This window comes from Sorex araneus, chromosome 4 (genome assembly GCF_027595985.1).
Source record: "Sorex araneus isolate mSorAra2 chromosome 4, mSorAra2.pri, whole genome shotgun sequence".
NCBI lineage: Eukaryota > Metazoa > Chordata > Mammalia > Eulipotyphla > Soricidae > Sorex > Sorex araneus.
Window position 1 is genome coordinate 7,774,192 of NC_073305.1, and position 27,929 is coordinate 7,802,120.

Genomic DNA, 27,929 nt, shown 5'->3' on the forward strand with positions numbered 1-27,929 from the left:
CTCGGGACCACCCCGTGCCCTGGCGGCCCAGGCACGTCCCCTCTCCTCCCACCCACGCTGCCCTTCCCACGGGGCCCCGAGCGGACACAGGAAGGAGATCAGAGCCGTGCCGGGAGCCGGCTGGGCTCAGCGGGGCGGGGCGGGCCCACTGGGCGCTGCTCCCCTTCCTGCCCGGGCCACAGGTGGAAGCCAGGTCCAGGGAGGCCCTGGGGAGCTGCCCACACTCGGAGGAGGGCCGGTCACCCCAGCTGACCACACAGCGGGGCGCCCAAACCAAACGGAAGACCCCCAGGCCTGGCTACGTCCCTTACTAAGGGGCCTTAAGGCTTCACAGACGCCGACAGGGGGCTGGACCCCTTGACCTGGGAGAGGGGGGCTCCCGGGAACAGCTCCCGGCCCCCACACTCCTGGGAAGCGCCACGCCGCAGGGCCGTGGCCAGGGGCACCCCACCGCCCAGCCCAGCCCGTGCCCGGCCCGAGTCCCCCACCTTCCTGGGGGCGAGAGCGGGGGGGCTCGAGAGAGGGCCCCCCAGGTTCTGCTCAGCAGCAGGCAGTCAGGGGGGCACGAGGTGTGAGGGGGAGAGGGGTCGTGTGGGCGCCAAGACGGGCTGAGCAGCCCGCAGGGGGGAGTCTTGGGGGAACTCCCAGCCCCCCAAGGCTCATGCGGGACCCCCAGTCTCACAGGCGGCAGGACACCTCCTTCCATGAGCCCCTCCCCCGGGACCCACACTGGGGCCAGCCGTGCTCTCCGCTGTCCTCTGGCCCCGGCCCGGGCCCGGGCCCCGCCCCCAAGCACGTGGCAGTCAGGCCCGGCCCCGCCCCCGCGACTCAGACGCCCAGCGAGCTCGGCCCCCCGGAGCCACCCCCAAGCAGGGATGTCTGGGGGCCTGGGAGTGGAGTCTCTCCCCCCCCCCCCGGGGCCCCGCGTACCTGCTGTCGCTCGCCCGCGGAGGGCGGGAGGCCCGGGGCGCGGCCCACGTCGCTGCTGTTCTTGGTCAGGGCGAGGGGCAGCTCGGCGCCGAGGCTGGGCGGCGAGAAGAGGCGGCCCCCGTGCAGGCCCAGGCCGGGGGCCACGGCGCGCTCCACGGGGCTGCGGCTGCGCTCCCGGGGGTCCTTGCGGCAGTCGCCGTTGGCCGTCTTGTTTCTGGGGGAGACGGGGGGGGGGGCGCTCAGGCGGGGGCCGCGGGCACCTCCTGGGCACAGACCGGGCACCCGGGGCGGGGGCACCCAGGGCGGGGGTGGCACCCGGGGCAGGGGTGCGGGGGGGGGGGGGAACGCGGCGTCACGGGGGCCGGTGCCCCTGGGCACGTCAGCACAGACACTGTTGAGGCCCTGCCCAGGGTGCCAGGCGCGGGCGGACGCGCCCTGGGGAGGCAGAGAGGGAAGCTGGGCAGTGGGGGGCACGACCGCCCCGCCCCCGCCCGGGCACCCCCTGCTGAGCGTCTGTTCCGGACACTGCACCCGGCCCTCCACACCCGGGCGCCCTGGCCGGGCTGTCCCCTCCCCCCTCGCCATCCTAGTCCCCCTGGACGGGCTCCCGACCCTCGGCAGACCCGCGGCCCACACGGGGCGTGTGCTCCAGGCCCGGCTCCCGCCAAGCCGCGTGCAGCCGTGAGAAACGGCGAATGCGGCCCGGCGCACCCCCACCACCCCAGGGCCGTGCCCGCCCCCCAGTCTCTCACTCGGCACCCGGGGCAGGGCCCACACGGGCTGCGTGCGCACAGCCGACCCCGGCCTGTCCTTCTCTCGGCGCGCACACTGGCCCCTGGGCGTGACCCCGAGCGCCCGTGCCTGCCCCCCACGCCTGCTCCGGGGCCTCTGCACCCCGGTCACAGGGCTTCGGAGTGACGGCGTCTGGCCAGCCTCCTGCCCGCACGACTTCGAGGGTGAGGGTGCTGGAGGCCCGGGGGATTTCCACCTCTCCTGCTGGCCCTGGGGGCGCTCCCTGCCTAGGGAAACTGAGTCACCAGCTGCAGGGCCCAGCTCTGCACACACCGCTCAGCTCTCGGCTCAGAAACCCCCCACGGGCCGGAGCAATAGCACAGCGGGGAGGGCGTTTGCCTTGCACGGGACCGACCCAGGTTCTAATCCCAGCATCCCATATGGTCCCCTGAGCACCACCAGGGGTAATTCCTGAGTGCAGAGCCAGGAGTGACCCCTGTGCATCGCTGGGTGTGACCCAAAAAGCAAAAAAAAAAAAAAGAAACGCCCCACGCCGGGGCCAGGCCCACTCCCGCCAGGGGCCCTCGTGCCCAGCGGCTTCGGGGGCCGACCTGACCAGGCCTCTCTGTGGACGAGGCCCCATCCGGGCCCAGGAGGGAGGTGAGAAGGGGTGCGGGGGAACTCTGGGTCTCCCTCGGGGCCCGAGAGGTGCGAGGGGAAGGCCTGCAGCTGGGGAGACCGCGGGGGGGGGGCACACAGGGCCCTCGGCTGAGCCCGGCACCCCGGGAGGAGGCCCAGAGGGACACGACAGTGGGAGCAGGGTGGGGGACCGGAAGCTAAGAGCCCCCTCCCCGCCACACGCCCACCGGCTCCGAGAAGGCAGAACTGGGCTGGCCCCCGGCACGGCTCTGCCCAGAAGTGGCCACTCAGTGCCTGGACAGTCGGGGAGAGACCCACCAGGGCTCACCATGAGCCCCAGGGGCGCCGAGGGGACCACCTGCACCCCAGGCCGCAGCAGGCTCCTTGGGGGTGCTCGCCCAGCAGTGCTCGGAGGCTGCTCGGGCTTGGTGCTCGGGGGCCGCAGGGTGTCGGGAGAGATGTGGGCCGGGCCAGCCCCTCACGGAGACTGAGCGCGCGTCCCCCTGGGGCCCTTCCTGCTGGGGCCCTTCCCCGCAGGAGGCCAAGCACCCCGACCTCAGTCTCAAAGTGGGTGGGGGCAGGCGTGGGTCACACCCAGTGGGGTTGGGGGGCCCATACGGACGGGTGGGCGTGGGGGCCGGGCGCCTGCGGGGCAGGAGGGGCAGTGGGCAGCGCCGGGCCCCTGTGTCTGTTCCCGGGCTGGATGTCAGGCACTGACCCCCAGGGGCACCTTCCAAAGGTCCCGCTGAGGCCGGCAGGGACACCGGGGCGCCCAGGGTCCTGTGTCCAGCCCGGCATCCAGAGCGGCCACCGGGTGGCTCCTGCCTGCGATCTCCCTCTGGGCCCCGTTTCAGCTCTCAGGGTTCGCCCCGCCGTGGGCTGTGGGAGTCTGGGGGAGTCTGGGGTTATCAGCACCGCCCACCGTCCCCTGGAGCCGCGCGGTCAGCAGTAACGTCCCAGGGCCGGCTCTGGAGGGCTCCAGGGTCCGAGGAAGAGTGGCCGGCGGCTGGAAGAGTCGCTGGTGCTGCGGGTGCCTGGGTCCAGGGCAGGGGCCAGAGACACTCCCAGCAGGTCAGCACTGACCAGGCCAGGCGGGCAGGAAGCGCCTCAGGCCCCCTGCTCTAAGGACCCCCCCCAAGCAGTGACCGGGAGGGTGGGACCCTGGAGTGCCCAGGATCGAACCTGGGTCTGACCACTGAGCTAACTCCCTGGCCCCTGGCCCTGGAAGTTCCAAAAGGGCCAGCAGTGTGGCCCCAGGGGCCAGTGTGGCCAGCCCCAACCCTACCCTGGGCGGCCGCCACGGCTCTTAAGAATAAAGAAGCTTCATTTGGGGGCGGTCCAGAGGCTGGGCCTCCAGGCCACCCCCCTCACATCTGGCGCTTCCCCTGCCCCCCCCCCCCCGAAAAAGGACAGGCAGGCTGGGTGGCCTGGGGGGCAGCTCGGACAACACACCAAGCCCCGCCACCGGCTGAGGGAGGCCAGACGTCCACACGTGCCCTCAGTTAAGCTCAAAGACCCCCCACCACAGAGGCTTCCCGCACCCCCGCTGCCTGAAGGAGGAGGCCTGCCTGGAGGAGGTGGCCAACCCAACTGCCATAGGCTGCATATTTGCGGTTCCAGCCTCTCACTGTGGCCCTGGGGCGGCTGATGCTAATAATAGTCCCGAGTCCCTTTCCCGGGCCCCTCAGGGCTCTTCAAGGACACGGAACCCCACCGTGCCCACGTGTGTGTGTGTGTGTGTGTGTGTGTGTGGGCGGGGGGGAGAGACCCCCAGACACCCCAGGTCAGGGCATCAGGGTGGGGGCTGGAGGGGGGGCTCATGAGGGTGGGGGACGGGCTGGCGCTCTTCTGGAAGATGCGATGTTTACTCGGGACCCTGCCCTGGGACCCTCTGAAGGCCGCCCCCTTGTCTGGTCACGTGGGGGGTCCCGGGGCAGCCTCACCTGGGCCGGGACCTCCAGGCCCTTCAGGGGACAATGAGGAGGCCTTAACCCTTGCCCGCCCGGCCCCTGTGCCCCGCCCAGGGGCTGCCACCCCGGGGTCCTGTCCTGGGGAGGGGGGTAGCGGGGAGGGGAGCTGCCCCCTCCCCCCAGCCCACGGGCTGCCTCCTGCTCTAAATTAATCACAGCTGCGAACACAGGGCTGCCATCTGGTTTGGGGGGGCAGGAGAGGGGCAGAAATGAAAGGGCTCTGGGCTAACCTCACTCTAATCACCGCCAAGGAGCGCCAAGGAGCGGGCGGCCGCGCCCTCCCACAGGGCTGCAGACTGGGCGGCGCGGGGCCGGGCGCGCTGTCAGAATAAGAGTCCCCGCAAGGTGGGGGCGGCGGGCACCTCCCTGCCGGCCGGCCGGCCTGGGGCCCAGGACAGGGACAGAGAGGGGACCCCGTGGAGCCCGCAAAGGCGCCCTGAGTGCCCGCGGGACGCCCCCCCGCCCCCCTCCCCCGCGGCTCCTGCTCCATCTCAGCTCAGGCGGCTTTTATCAAACTCGAGTGGGCTGAGCCCCTCGCCCGCCCAGCAGGCCCCCACCCCCGCGCGGGGACGGGCAGCCGGAGTGCCCACGGGGGGGGGGGGTGGGGGGGGGCGGCTGGCGGTGGCCTCCTGGCAGGAAGAAACTTCCAGAGCCTCCCTCCCCGGCCAGCTTGGCCCAGGGGCCCTCCACAGGGGGGGGCGGGGGGGGCTGCAGGACCAGAGCCAGGAGGTCAGACCCCCACCCCACCCCCAGGGGCCGCTGCAGGGGGGAGGCAGCGACACTCCTCCCGACTCTGCCCTGCAGAACACCCCCGTCCATGGCAACCGCGTCCGTAACTCCATGTGTCCAGCCCCGGGAGACACCTGGGAAATGGCTGGGGGGGGAGGGGCGCGTGAGCCCTGGCAGGGGCACCTCACAGACCCTGAGAGCGAATTCCGAGACTCCACCGAGGGGAGGGGACCCCTGGCTGCAGCTGGTCCCTTCTAGAAGGGCCCCTGCCCCTCCCCCCACACTCACAGGGGCCACAACTTCCTCCGGGCCCCCAGCCACTCCCCCGGGCTGGGTGAAGGGACGGGCCCAGCACGGCACAGCCAACGTCCGACCCCTCCCACCCGCATCCAAGACCCCAAACTGAGTGATGGGAGCTGGGAAAGTTCTCTCCCTGGCACTGACGACCAGGAGCCGAGCGAGCAAGGGCCGCAAGGCTGGGAGAAGCCTCACAGGGCGCTCGGACCCCCAGCATCCACGTGACCCCCTGGGTGGCCCAAAGCAGGGGCCGGAGCCATAGCACAGCGGGAGGGCGTTGGCCTTGCACACGGCCGACCCGGGTTCGATCCCCGGCATCCCAGAGGGTCCCTGAGCACCGCCAGGAGTAATTCCTGAGTGAAGAGCCAGGAGTGACCCCTGAGCATCGCCGGGGGTGACCCAAAATGGAGCATCACTGTCACTGTCATCCTGTTGATCATCGGTTTGCTCCAGCGGGCACCAGTAACGTCTCCATTGTGAGACTTGTTTGTTACTGGTTTGGGGCATGTTGAATACGCCACAGAGAGCTTGCCAGGCTCTGCCATGTGGGCAGGCGGGATACTCTCAGTAGCTTGCCGGGCTCTCCGAGAGGAATCGAACCCGGTTTGGCCGCATGCAAGGCAAACGCCTACCGCTGTGAATCGCTAAAGAAGCATCAAACGCTAAAAACTAAATGAAGGCAGAGCTACAACTCAGAGGGTCTGCAGGGGCCAGTGTCCTGGTACCGTGACCACAGCGGGCAGCTCGCAGAGGCCCGGGGGTGGGGGGCGGACATGGACCCCCAGAGCCTGGAGCCTGGGCCCCCCGTGGGGAGTGGGAGACACGCAGGGAAGGCGCCAAGGCACTTGGACCCGAGCCATGCAGGGCGAGCACACGTGGCCGGGAGGGGTCACGGGGCAGCGTGACAGCGACAGGACGGCCAGCGCTGGCCACAGGAACAGCAGCCCTGCTCCTCCCTCCCCCATCCCCGTTCCCTCCCCCCTCCCCTCTGCAGCTCCCCCTGCACAGACCCCCCACCCTCTCCCCATACCTGCCCCCTGCCCCCAACGTGCGTGGCCCATGGTCTGCCACTTGGGGCCCACTCCACTCACAGCTCCCTCCCCCGTGCTCCCTCCCGCTTAGCGGGTGCTCCCTGATGGGCTTGGGGAAGGAGGGGGTGCAGGGTTAGGAGAAGGGGGGAGGGACGAGGGCTCCAGCCCCCAGGAGTCCCCGAAGCTGGCGGCATGAAGGCCTGCGAGAGCCTGGGGACCCCCGGGGAGGCCCCCCCCCCCGCCACACAGTCCCCACGCAGAGCTGGGGGTGGGGGCCACTGCCAAGAATGTTCCAGAAACAAAACAAAAGCAAAGCCACGGGGCCTGGGGTACAGCTCAAATGGTGACGTGCAGGCCCGGCCGCCTGTCGGAGGTCCTGAGCCGGGCCGGACCCCGCGGCACCCTCCACCCCTGCACTACAGTTCAGGACCCCGCAGCACCCCCACCCCTGCACTACAGTTCAGGACCCCGCAGCACCCCCACCCCTGCACTACAGGTCGGGACCCTGCGGCACCCCCACCCCTGCACTGCCCAGAGGCCGGCTTGGGGCTCAGCAGTCTCTGGTCTAATCCCAGCAAGGCACCAAGCCGCCCCCACAGCCCCTCGGCCCAGGGCGACGCAGGGAGGCCCCTGGGGAGCTGCCGCTACCCCCCACTCGACTCCCGCCCACCGTCCCTGCCTCTCGCTCCCCCATGCGGCTCCTGCGCCCACGCCCCGCCCCCACACGCCACCTCCTCCTTGGGACGCGGACAGCCCCGCGGTGGCACGTCCCGCTCTGGTGCCCATGCAGAGCTCGCCGGGGGCGGGCAGCCCTGAGGGCCCCCCCTGGGGAGAGCGAGTCCCAGTGGGGACCACGGGGGAGAGGTGCCGAGCGGAGGGGGGGCAGGCCTCGAGGAGCCCCCAGCCCCGGAGGAGGAGACGGGCGTGGAGAGGGGCCGCGTGTGCCCACCACCCGAGTCCTTGAGGCGGGAGGCGGCCCAGCACTGCCCAGACCTCGGCCGTGATGGCGGCTGCCGGTGACCAGGGCCTCGGCCACTCCGGAGCCACCTGCCGCCCCCGCCCAGCCCCAGAGACCCCACGTGACAGCCTGTGGTCAGAAAAGGGCCAGAGGGGCCGAAGCGAGTGGACAGCGGGGAGGGCGTTTGCCTGGCACGCGGCTGGCCTGAGCTCAGCCCCCTGAACCCCACATGGTCCCCTGAGCCCCCAGGAGTGATTTCTGAGTGCAGAGCCGGGAGTGAGTCCCGAGCACTGCCCAGTGGGACACGGAAGGAGGGAAGGAAGGAAGGAAGGAAGGAAGGAAGGAAGGAAGGAAGGAAGGAAGGAAGGAAGGAAGGAAGGAAGGAAGGAAGGAAGGAAGGAAGGAAGGGAGGGAGGGAGGGAGGGAGAGAAGGAGGAATGAAGGAAGGAAGGAAGGAAGGAAGGAAGGAAGGAAGGAAGGAAGGAAGGAAGGAAGGAAGGAAGGAAGGAAGGAAGGGAAGAAGGGAGGAAGGAAGGAAGGGAGGGAGGAAGGAAGGAAGAGAGGGAGGGAGGGAAGGAGGAAGAAAGGAAGGAAGGAAGGAAGGGAGGGAGGGAGGGAGGGAGGGAGGGAGAGAAGGAAGGAAGGAAGGAAGGAAGGAAGGAAGGAAGGAGGGAGGGAGGGAGGGAGGGAGGGAGGGAAGGAGGAAGAAAGGAAGGAAGGAAGGAAGGAAGGAAGGAAGGAAGGAAGGAAGGAAGGAAGGAAGGAAGGAAGGAGGGAAGGAGGGAGGGAAGGAGGAAGGAAGGAAGGAAGGAAGGAAGGAAGGAAGGAAGGAAGGAAGGAAGGAAGGAGGGAGGGAGGGAGGGAAGGAGGAAGGAAGGAAGGAAGGAAGGAAGGAAGGAAGGAAGGAAGGAAGGAAGGAAGGAAGGAAGGAAGGAGGGAGGGAGGGAGGGAGGGAGGGAGGGAAGGAGGAAGGGAAGGAGGAAGGAAGGAAGGAAGGAGGGAGGGAAGGAAGAGAGGAAGAAAGGAAGAAAGAAAGAAAGAAAGAAAGAAAGAAAGAAAGAAAGAAAGAAAGAAAGAAAGAAAGAAAGAAAGAAAGAAAGAAAGAAAGAAAGAAAGAAAGGAGGGAGGGAGGGAGGAAGGAAAGAAGAAAGGAAGGAAGGAAGGAGGAAGGAAGGAGGGAAGGAAGGAAGGGAGGAGGGAGGGAAGGAAGGAAGGAGCCAGAGGCGCGCCTGACCCCCCTCCAAATGCTGCGACTGGCCCCGCCCCCTTAGCTCGTGCCCGCACACAGGCTCTCCCGGGGGTCCGCCCCACAGAGGCCCAGGACAGGCTCTCAGACACGCAGGCCACCCCGGGGCGCCCACCGCCCGCCTTTCCCCAGCCCCCCGCCCCCTCTCCCCAGGGGGAGACGTGCCTGTGGGGTCCCGGTGGGGTCAGCGACGCCTCCTGCCCCGGGCTCGAGTGGGCGCTGTCGGCCCTGCCGCTCCCCTCGCACGCCTCTCCCGTGGACGTGGCCCAGGTGGGGGTCCTGGGAAGGGGGAGGGCCAGGGGCTCTCCTGGTGCGCATCCCCCGAGGGCCTGTCAAGCACCGCCCCCCCGGGGCTGGCCGGTCTGGCTGTGCCTTCAGGGGGGCTCACGTGTGGGCCGCCCGATGACTTGGGCTAGAAGGCCCCTCCCCCATGCTCCCGCCCGCTTAGCGGGTGCTCCCCGTAAGGGCTTGGGGAAGGGGGAGTGCAGGGTTAGGAGAAGGGGGGAGGGACGAGGGCTCCGGCCCCCAGGAGTCCCCGAAGCTGAAAGCACCGGCGGCATGAAGGCCTGCGAGAGCCTGGGGACCCCCGGGGAGCCCCCCCCACCACACTGTCCCCATGCAGAGCTGGGGGTGGGGGCCACTGCCAAGAATGTTCCAGAAACAAAACAAAGCCACTGGGCCTGGGGGTACAGCTCAAACAGTGACGTGCAGGCCCGGCCGGACCCCGCGGGACCCCCCCACCCCTGCACTAGAGGTCAGACCCCGCCTCCCCCAGCACACTAGGGTTGGGCTTCGTTTCCATGCGGACGCCTCACCTGTCAGGGAGGGTCACCGTGGCAGGTGGGAGCGTGGAGCAGGCACACTCCAGGCTTGGGGGCCCACAGGCATCGGGGGTGATCCCAGCAGAGCCAGGTCAGCAGTGGGCAACCTGGGACCTGCTAGTGTGTGCATGTTGGGGGGGCCTGGACAGGGAGGGGGGGACGGGGGTGCCCTGAGGACAGAACAGCGGGAGGATGCAGGGGAGCGGGCGGCCGGAGGGCAGGGCAGGGGGGAGCGGGCGGCCGGCGGGGGGGGGGGGCAGGGCTGCGGGTCCCAGACACTGCTGTGGGCACCGAGTTCTCTATTGGAAACAGGGAGAGGCCTCAGGAAGATGAGCGTGTGTACAAGCATGTCTGTGCGCAGACGAACATATGCACCCCTGTGAACATGCGTGTGCATGTGATTCCACATGTGTGCTCCCATGCTTCTGTGTGAGTGTACACGCATGCTGCTGTGAAGATGTGTGCACGAGCATGTGTGCTGCCTTGCGTGTGCATGAGCAGGGCTGTGTGCAAGCATGTGTGCGATTCCATGCATGCGCGAACATGATTGTGTATAAGCCTGTGTGTGCTTCTGTGCATGACTGTGCATGTGAGTCCACGTGTGTGCTTCCGTGCATGTGCGTGAGCACACGTGTTTCTGTGCCTGTGCACCATATGTACGTGCTGCTGTGAAGGTGCGTGTGCGGGGTGTGCCTGCGTGCTCACATGCATGTGTGCATATGTGCATGTGCGAGAGCGTGTGCCGCTGACCGGAGACCCTGCCCAGACCGACGGGCGCAGGCCCTGGGGGGCGGGGGGCGTGCTGGCTCCCGAGGCACGGACAGCTCACAGGGGGCAGCCCTGGGACCACTCCCACCTCCTGGGTCCCCCTGGCTGCTGCTGGAGCGTCCTTGAGGGGCGTCCAGTGAGCCTCGTCCCGGAGTGGGGTCCCGGGGGGCTCGAGGAGGGCTGCGAAGGCTCCCCGGGCTCCCCCACCCCTGTGTCACCCAGGGGTCCCATCAAAGGTGCTGGGGGCAGTCCTAACCCCTGCCCTGACCCCCCAACCCTGAATATTCTTTTTTTTTTTTGGCTTTTTGGGTCACACCTGGCAGTGCTCGAGGGTTACTCCTGGCGGTGCTCAGTGGACCCGATGGGGTGTCAGGGATCAAACCGGGTGGGCCGCATGCAAGGCAGAGGCCCTCCCGGCTGTGCTGGCGCTCCGGCCCCCAGCCCTGAGCCTCCCTGAAGGGGCCCTCGAGGCCAGGCCAGCTCATCGCCTGTCCAGTGACCTGGAGACGCTGGTGATTCCAGGGGCCTGAGCCTGGCCCTCCCGGGGACACTGTTCCCCTCCCCACGAGGAGGCCTGGGGCACCCGCCCCACCCATGGCTGAGCTGGAGACTCTTAAGGCGGAGATGCCCCGGGAGGCTGATGTCAACCTCGGCCGCTCCTGCCCGCCCGCCCGCCCGCCCGAGGGATAAGGGGCCTTTGTTCTTGGCAGAGCTGTGAGGGCGAGAGACGCTCCCGCCTGCCACAGCAGAACCCGCCGGGCGCAGGGCAGGCCGTGCCCTGCTCCAGAGGACCACGCTTCACCAGCAAATCACGTGCGGGGGGCACACAGACGGCCCCGAGGCTGGGCCCGCGGGGCGTGGGGGGGCTGGAGCACCGGCCTCTCTGCCCACCCGGGTTCCAGTCCCGGCACCGACTCCAAGCCCCAGTGGGGCCCCGCGTGTCCAGCCACACACGCCACGGACACGGGAAGCAGCGTCAGCCCGGGGGGTCCCAGCACCCCAACCCACAGACTCCCCCAAACATCCCTGAGGGGTGCAGACAGCCACCTCCACCACACAGACGCCGGCCGGCCTGCGGGAGGCAGACACGTCACCCGCTCTCCCGGGCGGCGAAGGCCACTGGCACGGAAGTCCGGTTTGCGTCTGTCTGCATTTCCCTCGTTTCCGTTCGCACTCGCGGGCCGACGGGAACTCGGGGAAGGAGGAGCGGGAGGAAGAAGGGGCTGTGGGCGCTGGAGATACAGGACGGCGGGGAGGCGGCCTGGGTTCGAGCCCCGGCATCCCAGATGGCTCCCGAGTGCAGAGGCCCTGAGCACTGGTTTTGAGTCGGGCTCAAACGAGATCAGGGCATGGAGAAGCCAAGAGGGAGAGGGGCACGTACTGGACGAGCACCCGCGCACAGAGGCAGTACCCAGGCCTGGGCACGGGCACGGGGGCCGAGGGACGCCAACCAGAGGGGGGCGCTGTTCTCTGACCTGCCCACTCGCGGCCGCCCGGCACAGGTGAGCGTGTCCAGCCGCTGTGTGCGCCGGGCACCGGCTCCGGGCGGGTGGCAGCTCCCGCAGGCGGCCCAAGGCGCTGCCCCTGACGGCGGGCGGGCACGCTCCGCCTTCAGCTGCCGGCGGGGAGCACGCCCGGGCAAACACAGGTGCCGCTGGGCTGCGGGTGCCACCCCAGAGCTCTCAGTCAGCTCTGCCGCCCTCGGCCCCTGAGCCTCCTGGGCCGCGGCTGCCCAGCACAGAGCCCTGACATGTGCCCACGGACACACAGACAGACACACGCCTCCTCGCCACGGGCCGTCTCCTTGGGAGCACGGAATGAGAGCAGGAGGCAGCAATGGGACGGGCTCGTGAGCCGTGAACATGCAGTCAGTGCCCCTGCATCTCCGGTATGCTGGGCGCACACGTGCACATACGCATAAACACACGCACACACATATGCACATGTATACACACACAAATACATGTATATATGTATATATACGTATACACATGTATGTGTATAAAACTCCATATGAAAGTCCAGAGCCCTTGCCACCGGACTCTGCGCCAGGCTGTTTTCACTCAGGGTGCCCCAGAGGGGGGTGGGTGGGAGCCCTCCCCGCCCGAAGGACCCAGCCCCAGCAGCCGACCTCCACTACCCAACCGCCCCCACACCCCAGGCCGCTTTCCGGACCACTAGAGGACACTTCCTACCCATTTTCCATAATTACCACACCATAATTGATGGAGGTCAGACAGTAGGCAACAAATCATAGAAACAACAAATCATCCCTCTCGGAGAGCCCCGCAAGCTACGGGAGTATCTCGCCCACAAACTCCCCGTGGCGTATTCGATACGCCAAAAACAGTTAACGATAGGTCTCATTCCCCCGACCCTGAAAGAGCCTCCAATCGTTGGGAAAGACGAGTAAGGAGAGGCTGTTAAAATCTCAGGGCTGGGAGGGATAGAGATGTTACGGGCGCCCACTGTCGGGTTGTCGAGTAAATCGACGAACAATGGGATGACACTGATACAGTGATATACACACAAACACACACATATACACACCTCCACACAAACACATAAAGGCACACATGTCCACACATATACACACATACCCACAGAGGCACACACAGAAATGCACACATAAACACACACACGTGCACACACGTATACACATATGCACACATAAACACACACATACATACACAAATGAACACACATACATATACACACAAATGCACACGCATATGCACACACATATACACATATACACACATAAATACACACATGCACACTCATATACACACATATACACATGCACACAACATCACACATGCACACAACACCACACACACATCCCTGCTTTCAGCATTAGTCCCATCAGGGTCTACCTGCCGGGGTGCTCCCAAGAATCCCCAGAATGGGGGGGGGGGGGCGTCACTGGTGCCAGCGGCTCTTCTTCCTGGCCTGATCCCTTCGGCGAAGTCCTGGAGCTGACAGGCAGCCTTACCCAGGGGGCTGCACGGCTGAGCAGGGGCCCGGCCAGCCGCCCTGGCCCGGGCTCAGCACCAGAGGCCAGGAGGAGGAGCTGCGGGGACTCGGCACTTCTCCACGCACCTGAGAGGGGCGCGGCCGTGCGGGAGTGGCCCTCCAGCCGAGGGGGCCAGTGTGTGGGGATCTGGGCGTGGCCCTCCAGCCGAGGGGGCCAGTGTGTGGGGATCTGTCTCTCCCGGGCCGGGGTGAGTGTATGACACCGGAGGACACAGCCCGCCACGAGAGATGCTGGTGGCAACCAAGCGGCTTGAGGCCACTGCGCCCAGACTGGAAGAGTGACACGGACGGGCGGGTCCCTACGTCTCCCTGGGGCCAGGGCCCAGAGCCAGTGCAGTGCGGTGCTGGACGGTTCCCGCACCCCTGCCGCCCCAAGGGCGCCACCCCCAAGATGGCCACCCCCAACATGGCCGCCTGCACCCTCGCCTGGCGACGGGGCCTGAAGCATCACGGCCAGGGCAAGCGGGGAAGCAAATGTTCTCCCTATTTTAAACACGGACTGACCGGCGGTGACCACATCAAACAGCTCTAATCTAGCAGGGTGGGCCTGGGGGTCTCTTCTCCGTTGAAAGGAAGGAAGGTCCCCTGGAGAAGTAGGTTGGTTCCAAGAGGCGCATTTTAGTTGACAGAAAGTAAGACAGAGGACAGAGGAGCCACTGCCAGGGCGGGGCGCCCGGGCCCCCAGCTCAGCAGGCAGGGCGGCGGGGCAGGAGAGCTGCAGGTGGGCTCGGGGCTGCTACTGACACCCCCCCCCGCCGGCCCCCTGCACTGCCCCGGCATCTTACTCCCGCCCCGCCGCGGGAAATGAAAGCTAATTCTCAGGATCGGCCCGTCACCGTGGAAATTAATAAAGATTTAACAGGTTAGAAGGGGCCAGCACCCGAGCCAGAAACCCTGCAGCTGAAAATCCTGGAGAAACCCCGGCGGACATGTCTCTTCTCTCTCCTCCTCGGAGCAAGGGGGAGTTTAGCCAGACTCTCCGCAGCGTCCCTGCTCTGGCTCGGAGTCTCTCCCTCTCGACTGGGAAAAAATCATCTTCGTGAGACGGTTAGGATGAAACGCGGCCAAAGCAACGCGGTTCCCTGCGCCTCCCTGCTGGCTGTCAAATGGCTTCTCGGCAATACTCCTTCCTCGGAGTCACTGTGATTCCTTTAGCGATAAAGTAAACAACCCACATTTTCCTGACACATGCACATGTTCCAAGAAGATAAAGAGCAAAAAAAAAATGGTTCCGTAATTGCCTTCAAGAGATAAATAATATGCTAGGGCGTTCTTTTCCGAGTACACGAGCCGGGGGATTTATTACAGAGAACGTCCTCGCCCGTAGTAAACAGAGAGGAAGGGAGATGCCGCAGCCCAGGGGTGGGGCCGCCCACGTCACAGAAGGACACCGAGGAAGGACCCGGCCGCAGGAAGGGAGGCCACGGCTTGCCCGTTTCCTGAACGCCTGTCCCCCAGCTCTGGGGAAGCCAAGCCCAGGCTCTGGGCGCGGGACTGGAACGCGTGACCACACCTGGCGGCCTGGTGCTACTCCGAGAGCACCCCTGACGGCCTCTTCTCCACAAATCCGGAGTGTGGTCCCGGGGGCAGGGTGGGGGACACAGCCCAGGGTCCATTTTCCTGAAACTCGGCCCGGCACTGCCTATTGTGAACGGCACAGGACGTCCGGCGGGTCGGCTGCTATTATTTACACTTCACATACTTGACCACGTCATCACAGACCTCAGCCGCCCGGTCAGATCTGTATCGTCCCGCGGAGTTACAGAGGCACTTCCTATACGCTCCCGCGTCGCATCCGAATGCCATGAAGAGCGGCTCGGGCCGAGCTAACCACCTGCCGCCTGAGGCGGAGAGGAAGAGGCCCCTTACTGTTCTCTCCCGCCCCTCTCAGGAGGATGGACAGCTGGACCACACCAAGCGAAGGCGGGCCCGGCCACGCCAGCTCAAACGCACATCTCTCTCGAAGGCTCAGCTCCCCCTGAACATCATTACCGGGTCGGGAAAAGGCTATTCTTCCTGACATCAACAGCGACCAACAAACCGTGGGTGGTGCAGTGCCCAAAACTCCTTGCACGTGGTCACTGGCATGCTCACACTCGGTTTCAGAGCAGCGATTATCCTGACCCTTTCAGAAATAAGAATACTGCGCCAGATACATTCCGTGCCTGTCCCAAGGACCCCGGGCAGAATCAGGATCTGGACCAAGGCACAAAACATCCTAGCTCAAGGGCTGCCTTCCCTGGCCGCCCTCTATCCTGCAGCAAAAATATTTTTCTTAAAAAAAAAGAGAGAGAAATGTGTCTTGTTTGGGTTGGGGCAGAGGACTGCGAGAAAACAAGAAATTCCTAGTAACTGAAGAATGCGCTGGAGCAGCGGAGGGGGCGCGGCCCCTGCCCGCCCCGAGAGCTCATTATTTCTGCAGAGCCTCACGCCGCATTCCTGATCGCAGCAAATTCCAGGGCCGCAGACTGCAGGCTCAGCTTCTGAGTAAGGCCGCGGTGATTTATGGAGGAGACATACCTCTGTCAGCGTGTCTCATGACTGAGCACTCCAGTCCGAGCGGCTGGAATGCGCGGCACGCGGGCCCGCGGGCTGGGCTGCCGCGGGGACGGCCCCTTCCCGGCGCGCGCCCGCACCTGGGACCCACCTGGGACCGGCCCGGGCGAAGCCCCGCCCCTCCTCCGCCTCGGCCAATCACGGCGCCGGGCGCGCTGCCCATCCCGGCGGGTGGCAGGGGCTGCCAGCGCCTGCGCTCCGTGGGGGGCCGTGGGGGGCCCCGTGGGGGGGCAACAGGTGGAGCGGGGTATCTCCCAAGCGTGCGGGGGAGGAGGAGGGGACAGGCAGGGGCGGAACACTGTCAGCACAGCTGCTGCCGCCCAACAGAACCCTCGCAGAACGTTCCAGAACATTCGCCACGCCCCTTCATTTCACATGTGAGGGATGGTGCCAAGGCCCAGGAACAGCTCCCAGCTGTGTCGCGGCTGTGCCGCTCGGTCCCCAACCCCGAGGGTCCTCCCACGTGGGCGCCCGGAACACACAAGGGAGAAACGGTTGGTCTGAGTGGCCACTGCCCCTGCTTCCTGGGGGCTGCACTGACCACCCCTTCCCGGGAGGAGGGGAAACGGGCAGGACCCCACCGCGGGCAGCTGGGGGGGATGGGCAGGACCCTATCTGGTCAGCGTGCGGAGGGTGGGAGGGTCCTTGGGTCAATGCCCCAGGGTCACTCCAGGCACTGGGAGAAAGCTGGGGTCGTGTCCGCACCCTGGCCGGGCTGTTGTGCCGAGCCCACCCTGCCCTCCCCCCCGGGACCCCCACTCACAGCTGGGGGCTGAAGATGCGGCTCATCTTGGAGGCGTGGTCGCCCTCACACTCCAGCTCGTCGGGCCCCAGGTCCACGCTGAACTTGCGCTTGCTGGGGCTGATGGGCGCGGGGCCGGTGCGGTGGCCGCTCAGGGCAGAGGTCACGGGCAGCGTCTGCATCCTGGGTTCTCCCCGGAGAGCGGCTTCACCTACGCAGAGCGCGCGAGAGGACACGGTCACCACCCAGGCCGAGGCCCCCCGGCTCGGCCCCCGGCCCCCACCCCGCCCCTGCGGGCCTGCTCCCAGTGGAAAGTTTCTGGCCGCCGGGCTCCCTCCCGGGCCCAAGGCCGCCACCGCCAGGCCGGGCGGGAGGCGTTTTCCATAAACACACTCCGGCCCGGCCCCCTCCCGCAGTGCCCCGCACACGTAAGGGACAGGCGGCGGCGTGAGGGCGTGAGCAGGCACTCATGGGGGCGAGACCAGTACCCGGACCCCCGCCCCCGCCTGACGTCAGAGTCACCGCGTCTTCAGCAACTGTGGGGCAGAGTTCAGGCCAGCGAGCACCCCAGACACAGCGCAGCAAAGGGCCGGGCCAGACCCCACCTGGGGGCGCCCCTTCCCCGACAGACTCAGGCCGGGGCTCCCGTCTGCCTCAGGTGTGCGGGGGGTGGGTGTGGGGGGCCTGCGCCTGCGCCCCCCGCCCCCCCCCCCCAGGCCTCTGCAGCCCGCGGGCCGCTCAGAGCCGCCTCCCTGCGCGGGACAGCCTGGCCGCTGCCTGGCGGGCCGTTACTCCTTTTGAATTTTCCTTTTCGTCGCCAGGGTTTCCGATCCCGGCTCACGCGCGGGTTTCTCGACACCGTGTTTCAGCCCCGCGTGCTGCTTATTGGGGAAGGAGGCGCAAGGAGGAGGTCGGGGTGAGGCGCTCCGAGTCCGGGTACCAGGTCAAAGAGACGAAAGCACGAGGCCTCGGGGGACGCCCCCCGCCCCGGCCCCCACCCCCAGCATGGCACAGGGGGTGCAGGCCAGAGATTCGAGGACAGCCACGGGGCTCCCGGGGTGACTCCAGGGGTGACTCCCAGACCCCCTCACATCAGGGCTCCCCGGGGGCCTGACCGGCTCGTGGCGTTTGTCACGCCTGTTTGAAGGCGTCTGCTGGGCCGTCTGCGGCCCCCCGGGAACTCCAGCCAGCACGACCCAGGACTCTGAGCAGCAGGCCGTGTCCCTTCCGAAGCGGTTTAGCTTGTTGAGGGTCAGGGGTTGCTGCTGGGGATTGAACCCAGGCCCCCTGACGGTGCCCCGGCCCTCTGCACCCCCTCCTTGACCCTGCACAGAGAGCCTCAAGCTTTCAGAGTCGAGAGGGGGGTTTTCACCCGCATCACCCTTGGGTTGAACGATGGTTCCTGGAGTCGGCCCCGTGGGCCTCACTTGGCCACACCAGAAGGCACCAGAAGGTACCAGAAGGCACCAGAAGGTACCAGAAGGTACTAGAAGGCTCAAGTCCCCCATACCTGAGGTTGGGGCTCTGGGAGAGGCAACTGGGGGTCCCTCATTTTCAGATCCCCCCACAAGAGCTGCTCACAGTCTCTCTCTCTCTCTCTCTCTCTCTCTCTCTCTCTCTCTCTCTCACACACACACACACACACACACACACAGAGGATTATGCCGGGACTGATTCCCAGGACACGGCGGGCAGCGGGCAGTGTGGGGACAAGTATCAAGTCAAACATACAGTGACCCAGAAAGCACCTCCGGGCCGCAGGTCTCCGCCGGCCCTGGCCCCAGAGCAAGCTGGAACTTTCCATCTAGAGGGGGTGCCCCGAAGCCGGGCCCTGAGCTCGCCGCCCCCCTCGGAAGCCCCACCGGACGGATCGGGGTGGCCCGGGCCCAGGGGGCGTCCTGGTCTGAACAGCCGAGCAGGGGGTGAAAACGCGGCCCAGCGCCCTGGCCCTCCGCCTCCGCGGGCGGGTGCACCAGAGGGCCGGGGTCGCTCCCCGTAACTCCAGGCTGCAGCGCAGACGCCACGAGCGACACAGTGACACAGGACCCCCTGCCCCGGGCCCCAGGCGCTCCGTGACGCCGTGCCATTGCTCTCCGCGCCCGCGGGCTGCGCCACGGGAAAACTCTCGGGGCTCCCCAACCCCCCCCCCCCCGCCGGATTCTTGGCCCGGCCCTGGTACCTGTTTGCCGTTTGAGTCGTCCGGCCCGCCCGACTCCACCGCCCAGTTCTCTGAGGTGCCACATGGCAAGAAGGAAGGAAGCCCAGGGCGGCTGGGGACGGGCCAGGCGCAGCCTGGGCTGGGAGTTCTGGGTTCAATCCCAGGCAGGAGGGGAGGGGGGAGGGGGAGGGACAAGGAGAGAGGGGGAGGGGGAGGGAGAGGAGGGAGAGGAAGAGGGGAGGGGAAAGGAGAGAGGAGGGGGGAGAGGTGAGAGAGGAGGGAGAGGAGAGGGAAGGGGAGAGGGTGGAAGAAGAGCAGGAGAGGGGAGAGGGGAGGGGGGACGGGGGGAGGGGGGAGAGGGGAGAGGGAAGGGGAGGGGAGGGAGAGTCTGGGAACTGAGGCCTCTGGGCCGGGCACTTAAGGTCTCCTGGGGGGAACCAAAGGCTGCAGAGGAACCTACCGGGCCCCAGAGATGGCAGAAGTGGCGGCCAGGAAAGGCTCACACCACATTCCCTCATTCGACACAGGATGAACTGAGGCCCCGAACAGGACGACCTCCAGAGCACGTGACTCTGCCTAGGACACACACACTCCTACTCACACTCAGTCTCTCACACTCACACTCACACACAGTCTCTCACACTCACACTCTCTCACACACTCACACTCACAGTCTCTCACACTCACACTCAGTCTCTCACACTCACACAGTCTCTCACACTCACACTCACAGTCTCTCACACTCACACACAGTCTCTCACACTCACACTCTCTCACACACTCACACTCACAGTCTCATATACTCACACTCACAGTCTCTCACACTCACACTCACACAGTCTCTCACACTCACACACAGTCTCTCACACTCACACTCACAGTCTCTCACACACTCACAGTCTCTCAGACTCACACAGTCTCCCCCACACTCTCACACACACAATCTCACACACTCACACTCAGTCTCTCACACACTCTCACACTCAGTCTCACACACACTCTCACTCTCATACAGTCTCACATTCACAGTCACACACATACACAATCTCACACATTGTGTCAGTCTCTCACTCACAATCTCACACACTCATATTCACACACACACTCACACACTCTGACACTCAGTCTCACACTCTCATACAGTCTCTCACATACTCTCTGACATAGTTTCTCACACATTCTGTTACAGTCTCTCACATACTCTCATACTCTCTCACTCTCACACACAGTCTCACACGTTACAGTCTCTCCTCACACACTCTCACTCATACACAACCTCTCACATTCTGTCACAGTCTGTCACTCACACAATCTCATACACTCTCAGATTCACACACACTCCCTCACACTCACACACTCTCACTCACACTCAGTCTTATACATTCTCACACTCACATAGCCTCTCACACACTCAGTCTCACACTCACATTCACAGTCTTCACACACTCTCACATTTACACAGTCTCTCACACACTCACATACACACAGTTTCTCAGACATCCTGTCACAGTCTCTCACACAATCTCTCACACACTCTCCCATTCACACAGTCACACACTCTCACACACTCACACACGGTCTCACATGCACATTCTCACAATGACACCCTCACACACAGAGGCAGGGATGCAGGGAGCAGGGTGGCGGCAGCTTCTTGGGGCCCCTTTCTCCGCAGTGTCCCTCGTCCCTCCTGTGCGGGAAGCAGGGACACGGGCCCCCGCAGCCAGGTTGTCACACCAGGATGCATGTGGGCAGCTTGGCAGAAGTTTCCACAGACTGGGACAAGGATCGGTGTGTGGCTGCCGCGCCCCTCCCCTCCCCACCTCTGTGCCCCCCCCAAGTCAACCCTGTCTGACCCCACGCTCCGAGGGATTCACAGCCCCTGAGAAAATACTGGTCAGGGGCTCCGCAGCCAAAACCAACATGTGGGCCCGGCTGCCCTTCCTGTCTTTGTTCACAGCATTTCTTGCTAAGCTCAGAAACCGTCAGGCCCGGCCGCTCCACACGGCTGCTGGGGGTCTGCACAAAACTCAGGGTCTTCGGGCCCAGGCTCCCTCTCGGCTCTGGTACCCAGAGCCCCCGAGAGCCGGACGCTCACGGTTAGTGCTCGCCGCCTCCCCCAGGCAGCCCTCCCCCAGGCTCCATCTGAAGTCATCTCTGCGGGACACAGCCGCGTCTCTGGTTCCTCCCTCCCAACGCTGTCGTGTCCTACACAGCACAAGGCCACATCCACTTGGCACACGAACCCGCCACGGCCAGGGTATAGACCGCGTCTGCCACAGCATTTGACATTTTGACATTTTATCGTTTGGTTTTTTTTTTTTTTTTTGCTTTTTGGGTCATACCTGGCAATGCACAGGGGTTACTCCTGGCTCTGCACTCAGGAATTACTCCTGGCGGTGCTGGGGGACCCTATGGGATGCTGGGATTCGAACCCGGGTCGGCCGCGTGCAAGGCAAACGCCCTCCCCGCTGTGCTATCGCTCCAGCCCCGCATTTGACATTTTAAAAGATATATTTAACACGTAATTAAATAAGGAAGTATCTCAACAACCAAAAGATAACGCAATTAGGACAAAGCCAAGAGAAGGGAAAAGAAAGAAGAGAGAAAAGATAACTCGGATAGAAAGGCAAGAAGACGGCGCCGGGGAGACAGCGCGGGCGGCACCACCCAGGGAGACCCGGAGCACAGGGCCACGAGTGAGCCTGAGCACTGACAGGTGTGGCCCCAAAACAAGAGCAGTAGGAGCAGAAAGAGCCCCGAACAGACACTGCTCCGAAAGCTGGTGCCAGCCAGCACGTGGGAGGGCCCCACTGCATACCTGCCACCGCCAGTGACACACTGACCCACCGCCAGTGGCACACCGACCCACCACACTGACACACTGACCCACCACACTGACACACCGACCCACCGCCAGTGACACACTTACCCACCGCCAATGACACACTGACCCACCACACTGACACATTGACCCACCACCAGTGACACACCGATCCACCACACTGACACACCGATCCACCATCAGTGGTACACTTACCCACCATCAACAACACACCCACCATCAGGGACACACCGACCCACCACACTGACACACCGACCCACCGCCAGTGACACACCGACCCACCGCCAGTGGCACACAGATCCACCGCCAGTGACACACCAACCCACTGCCAGTGACACACTGACCCACCATCAGTGGTACACTTACCCACCATCAACGACACACTTACCCACCATCAGTGGCACGCTGACCCACCACCAGTGGCACACAGACCCCACCATCATCTGGGAAGTGCCTGCCGGGTTCTGACGTGTCGAGAGCCCACCCCACCCCCAGCCCCCGCAGTTCATCCTCAGAATGCAGGAGAGCCCTACAACACGCACCCACACAGGTCACCATGACCGCCCGTCCGTGACCATTTCTCCAGACGGTTCCACCCCACACACCTGTTGGCCACGCAGGGGGCTGCCCGTACAAGCGAGCGGGGGAGGGGCAGGTGGCCGCTGCCACGTGGATGGGCGGGAGGCCGCGACCGTCGGGGGAAGAAGCCACCCAGGGCCAGCTGGACGCCAAGCCCCGCAGCGGAGTGCAGGAGGGCTTGTCTCCCGGGGCTGCACGCCCGGGAACCGTGAACAGAACTGTGGTCTCAGGACGTGGCTCAAGGCCGGCGCTGAGTGTGCCGGGAGCGGGGTCCAGAGACCCCTGGGCACAGCTTGGGAGACCCCGGAACCGTATGGAGGGTAAGCAGACGGCCAGACACGCGGGCACTCGAGCCATTTCTTCCCCAGTTTCCTAGACTTGAGAAAGAACGAGCATCCACTCATTCTTTCCCTGAAATAAAAACAAACCTTTTGTGACTGCAGCTCTGTTTGTGTTCAGATGATTTTTGTAAGATGATAATCATGTTTGAAAACACACAAACCCTACTCGAGTTATGTGAGCACGTGGGGATCACCGCGGTTCTTTTGTTTTGCTTTGTTTTGGGGGTCACACCTGGCGATGCTCAGGGGTTCCTCCTGGCTCTGCGCTCAGGAATCACCCCTGGCGGTGCTCGGGGGATCCTATGGGATGCTGGGAATCAAATCCGGGTCGGCAGCGTGCAAGGCAAACGCCCTCCCCACTGTACTGTCATTCCAGCCCCACGGTTCTTTTTCTTTAAAGCTGGCCTGCCTGTTTGTTCAGGGCCTCACCTGGCAGTGCTCAGGGCTCACTCCTGACTGTGCTCAGGGATCACTCCGGCAGGGTTCGGGGACCATCTCGGGTGCCGGATCCACCCAGGCTGGCTGTGTGCAAGGCAAGCGCCCTCCCTGCGGTACAATGCTCCAGACCCCCTCTTGGACATGGGAACAAGGGGCTGTGGGGAGCAGCCACGGGGAAGAAATGCACCCCACCCTGATGGCGCCCACCCTGATGGCGAGGAGGGTGAGAGCACACAGCACACAGCACAGAAGCTGGTCCTGCTTTCTGGGACAACCGTCACTTCAACCGCTTCAAAGGACCGTCATAAGTAAAGAAGTTCAATGCCTGAAACACTTTTGGGCATTTCAGGGGTGGGCTGTATTGAGGTGAGGGTCCCTCAGCGCGGTGCTTCATGGAGGCAGAAATCACCTCGCCCCGAGACCAGGCACGGTCCCTGGTGGGGGTCAGGAACATTCCGGAAATATTTCCCCAACTGAAGATGAGCAGGTTCAGAGCCCGAGTCCCACACACCCAGCAGGCGCTCACTTCAAGGGGAAAACACAAACCCCCTTGGGGAGACAAAGATGAGGGCATGGCGGAGCCTCAGGGTGTGCTCTGTGTGTTTGGGGGGGGGGGAAGAGGGGGGATGTTGCTGACGGGGTGTGCGAGTGCGTGTGTGAGTGTGGGGTGTGGATGTGCATGTGAGTGAATGTGGTAGGTGCGTGTGTGAGTACGGGTGTGTGAGTGAAAGTGTGTGTGTATAAGTGAGTGTGTGTGTGTGTGTGTGTGTGTGTCTATTTCGGCGAATAAGGGAGAGGATGTGTAGGGACAGAGGCCTGGTGGCCAGACACCGCCCACCGCCCGCCCCCCACTTTGAGCAGTTCCGGACCTTTCTTTAGAGCTACAGTGTAACTTCATAAAGAGGGAAGAGGGGAAAAAACAAACCCACAACTTTTATCACCAACTGCTAATAATAATAATTACGGGTAACAACTCCACAGTAAAACTTGCGAAGTGGAAGCAGACGCCTGGGCCGAGAGCTGCCAGCCGCCCGCGCCCGGAGGCCCTTCTCTGTCTGCGGCGGCTGAAAATCATCACGTCTCGGTCCCGGGGCTCCTGATTCCGGGGAGCCAGGGACACGCTGCTCGCAGGCACGCGAACAGGGTTTCAAAACTAGGTCACCAAGCCATGACCCCGAGAGCAGGCCGGAGGGGTCCCCGATTCTACACTCACACACACGCACACGCACGCACACACACACACACACAAGAAAGACGCCATGAACATGAAGACGAGAGCCTGCAGCCGCCCTCTCGACAGCGGGGAACAAGCGTGCTGGGCCCCGCACCCCGGCTGCGCTTCCGACTCCGGCAAAGAGGCAGGCGGGGGGTATCGGGGGCAAGTAACGCCCTGAGCTCTGCAAGGGCCGAGCTGGGACACGAATCCTGCAGCGGCTCCCGCTGGGCAGTGTGTGTGTTGGGGGGGGGCTTCAGGGATGTCCCCCCCATGTGGCCGGGAAACGGGAACTTCCTGGCTTGGCTTAGGACAGGCGTGTCGGCCCAGGCGGGGCCCTGGCGGGGGGGACGCGAGAGACCAGAGCCCATCCGGGGCACAGGTGAGGGGCAGGGGGTCCCCAGAGACGGGGGGGGGGTCCTCCCAGACTGCGCTGCCATGGGGCTCCGGGGGCTGGCCGCGCTACAGCCCTGCAGGGCAACAGTCTGGGGCAGGGGCAGCTCTGGGGCACGTGAGAGCGTCCGCAGTTCTCGAACCCAATCCGAACAGAGAAGGAAACGCTGCAGGAAAACCAACCGATTCCTCCGAAACTCAGAAGCAGCAATTAAAGGATTTCATTTGGGGCTGGCGTGATGGGGTGGGCAGGGTGTGCCCTGCACGTGGCCAGCCCGGGTGCGGCTCCCGGTCCCCAGGGCCCCCCAGCACCGCTGGGTGTGGCCCAAAGGCAAGCAAGCCAGGAGGTGCCCTCCGCCTCCTCTCCCTGTGGGACCCGGGATGCTCTGACAGAACGTCCCGTTCGCGGCCAGACGGCGTCCCTGGCTGAGGTCACGGCGGGACCCACGTTGCCCGAACGCACCCTCCGTGGCCTCAGCTTGGCGCGCATCACACCCGGGAGTGGCAGGCGTCACGGGGCCACGGGGCCACGGGGTTGAGGCCTGGGCTCGGGCTGGGGGCGAGTCCCCCCCCCCCCGCCCTGTCCCTGCCGGGGGCCGGGGGCCGCCCCTCCTGGCGACACAGCCCCACCCTGTCACGCATAGGCCCTGCACGGCCACACACGATCTGCACGGCTGCTGTGGCCTTTTCCTGTTGTCTCTGGGGCCACGCCTGGCCATGCCCAGGGCTGGGGCTCGAACCCAGGTCAGCGGCGTGCCAGGCCAACGCATGCCCCACGGTGCCACGGCTCGGCGCCCCCCCGCCCCCCGGGCCACTTGCCTAATGGGTCTGTGAACAAGGAGAGGCCTGTCAGTCAAGCGTTCACAGAAGGTTCTGGAATCTTTGCAGGGGCTCCACTGCCTCCCAGGGAGAAGGAGCTGCCGGACGAGGCGCGGGGGCAGTGAGGATGGCCGGGAGCTCCCGGGGGTCTCCGGAGCCGGGGGAAGGCGCCCGGTGCCACCTCAGCCCCCCGCCGGGGTGAGGTCTGGGACCCGCCGGGGTCAGGGCGGGGAGGAGGGTCAGCGGGAGGGCGGGAGAGTCCTGCCCGCCTTCCAGAAGCTTCCCAGCCTTGCCCAGGGCAGAGAAGCGGGGAGACAGGGCTCGGGGCTTCTCGCTGGTTTGTTCCGGTGCGCTCAGGGAGGGTGCTCGGGGCGCCCCGGGTGGCACAGGGGACCGTCCTGCACCAGGCGCCCGGCCCCCGGCCCCCGGCCCGCGTCCCGGGACGGCTCAGGACTCAGCGAGCGCTGGCAGGCGCCCCCGCCTCCCAGGGACCGGGAGGGACTTTCCTGAGACGCAGCCGTGAGAGCTGCAAGCTCCAGCCCGGGCTGCGGCGGCCTGTGGACCACCCGGCCACTGCTCCGGGCTGGGAACGACGGGGTCCCGGGGCACTTCTCACGTCACCCCCACCCCGAAGGCGTCGGCACCGAGCAGCGCCCCCACCCCTGGGAACGGGCGGCAGGTGGGGTTCCCTGGGCCTCTGCGCTCATTTCCTGTCCGCTCCCTCGGAAGTCAGGGGGGCCGGGCCGGGCCCCCAGCAGCACCCTGACTTCCCGTGGCTGTTTCCACATGTGGGGGGCGGGCGCGGGCCCACCTGGGCGCTGGGCGAGCCCGAGCACGACCCAGACGCTGGCGGCCCGCCCGGACCGGGCACTCGCAGCTGTGCCCACCCGTGCGGGTAGCCCTGCCCCCGTCCCTCCCCCTCCCGGCCGAGCCTCACTGCGCCGCCGTCCAGAGCCTGGCGGGCCAGGACTCACATCCCCCGGAGCAGGGCTGCCGGGCGGGGCCCCCACGCTGCTTGTAACCCGTCCCCAAGGTGCGGGAGCACGGCCTCCCCAGCCAAGGACTCGCACTGGCCACAGCGGCCGGGACTCATGTGGCCAGGACTCAGAGCAGATTCAAGCCCCTGAGCACGGGCAGGCGGGGAGCACGGCGGGCGCTGGCGTGAGCAGGTTCCGTTCCGCACCTCGGGGCCACGGAACAGCCGCTCTGCCGACGCCGGCTCAGGCGGGACAGACTTACTGAGCGTGCAGGAGTCCCGGGGCCGACAGAGGACAGAGCTCTGAGACAACCGAGACCCAGGGAGTGAAAGTGGGATTAAGAGCTCCGAATGTTGGGCCCAAAGCAGAGGAAGGAAGGAAGGAAGGAAGGAAGGAAGGAAGGAAGGAAGGAAGGAAGGAAGGAAGGAAGGGAGGGAGGGAGGGAGGGAGGGAGGGAGGAAAGGAGGGAGGGAGGGAGGGAGGGAGGGACGAGGGAGGGAAGGAAGGAAGGAAGGAAGGAAGGAAGGAAGGAAGGAAGGAAGGAAGGAAGGAAGGAAGGAAGGAGGGAGGGAGGGCGGAAGGGAAGGAGAGAGGGAGGGAGGGAGGGCGGAAGGGAAGGAGGGAGGGAGGAAGGAAGGAAGGAAGGAAGGAAGGAAGGAAGGAAGGAAGGAAGGAAGGAAGGAAGGAAGGAAGGAAGGAAGGGAAGGAAAGAAGGAAGAAAGGAAGGACAAGAAAGAAGGACAGGAGGGAGGGAGGAAAGGAAGAAGGAAGGAAGGGAGGGAGGGAGGAAGAGAGGGAGGGAGGGAGAGACGGAAGGAGGGAGGCAGGGAGGGAGGCAAGGAGGGAGGAAGGAGAGAGGGAGGGAGGGAGGGAGGAAGGAGAGAGAGAGGGAGGGAGGAGGGAGGGAGGGAGGGAGGGAGGAAGGAAGGAAGGAAGGACAGGAGGGAAGGAGGAAAGGAAGGAAGGGAGAGAGGGAGGGAAGGAGGGAGGGAGGGAGAGAGGGAGGGAGAAAGACAGGGAGGAAGAGAGAGAAGGAGGGAGGAAGGGAGGAGTGAGACAGCACAGCAGGGAGGGTGCTTGCCTTGCAGGCGGCCAACCCAGGCTCGATCCCCAGCACCCCAGACGGTCCCCAAGCCTGCCAGGAGTGATCCCTGAGTGCAAAGCCAGGAGGAAGCCCTGGGCACTGCTGGGTGTGGCCCAAAAGACAAATAAAATAGAATACCAAAGAGCACCAATGCTCGGCACTCAAGTGCCCGCTGACGGCAGAGACGGGAGCCGGGACGGCCGAGCCCTCCCGTGCGCCCTCACCGCAAGAACTCGGGAGCCAGGGGAGGAATTCGATTTCTTCCCTTGTTTGATTTTGAACAAGACCCAAAGCTCCCCAAGCGACAGACGCATGGCGCGCGCCTCCCGGTCTCGCCGTCGCCAGGACGCTTCCCGCCTTCGCGCCAGCCCCCTGTGGGCGTCCCTGCACCCTGCAGGACCCCCAGGGCCCCTGGGACAGAGCCCCCCCGTGGTCAGGATGCCGTTATCACACCCAGGGGGTCCAAACCGACCTGCCGTCCCTGTCCCTCGTCCCTGTCCCTCGCGGCCAAGCGCCCCACGGGCCCGTCCCAGGGCAGGGCGGTCTCGGCTCCTCGATTCACCTCCGGGCCACCGAACTGGGGGGCTGGGGGGAGGGCGCTGGCCTGGTGACCCCGTGGGGGCCCGG

At 65.3% G+C, this 27,929-nt stretch overlaps 1 protein-coding gene across 4 annotated transcripts in view; it reads right to left on the reverse strand.

The window, feature by feature from the left end:
• VGLL4 (vestigial like family member 4) overlaps positions 1-27,929 on the reverse strand; it is a 98,642-nt gene that overhangs the window by 3,377 nt on the left and 67,336 nt on the right. For all 4 annotated transcript variants that reach the window (XM_055136290.1, XM_055136289.1, XM_055136288.1 and 1 more), the window contains 2 exons: positions 16,477-16,666; positions 931-1,144 (listed from right to left, as the gene is read on the reverse strand). In XM_055136290.1, coding sequence (XP_054992265.1) covers positions 931-1,144; positions 16,477-16,666 — 404 coding nt within the window. The remainder of the gene's footprint in view (positions 1-930; positions 1,145-16,476; positions 16,667-27,929) is intronic.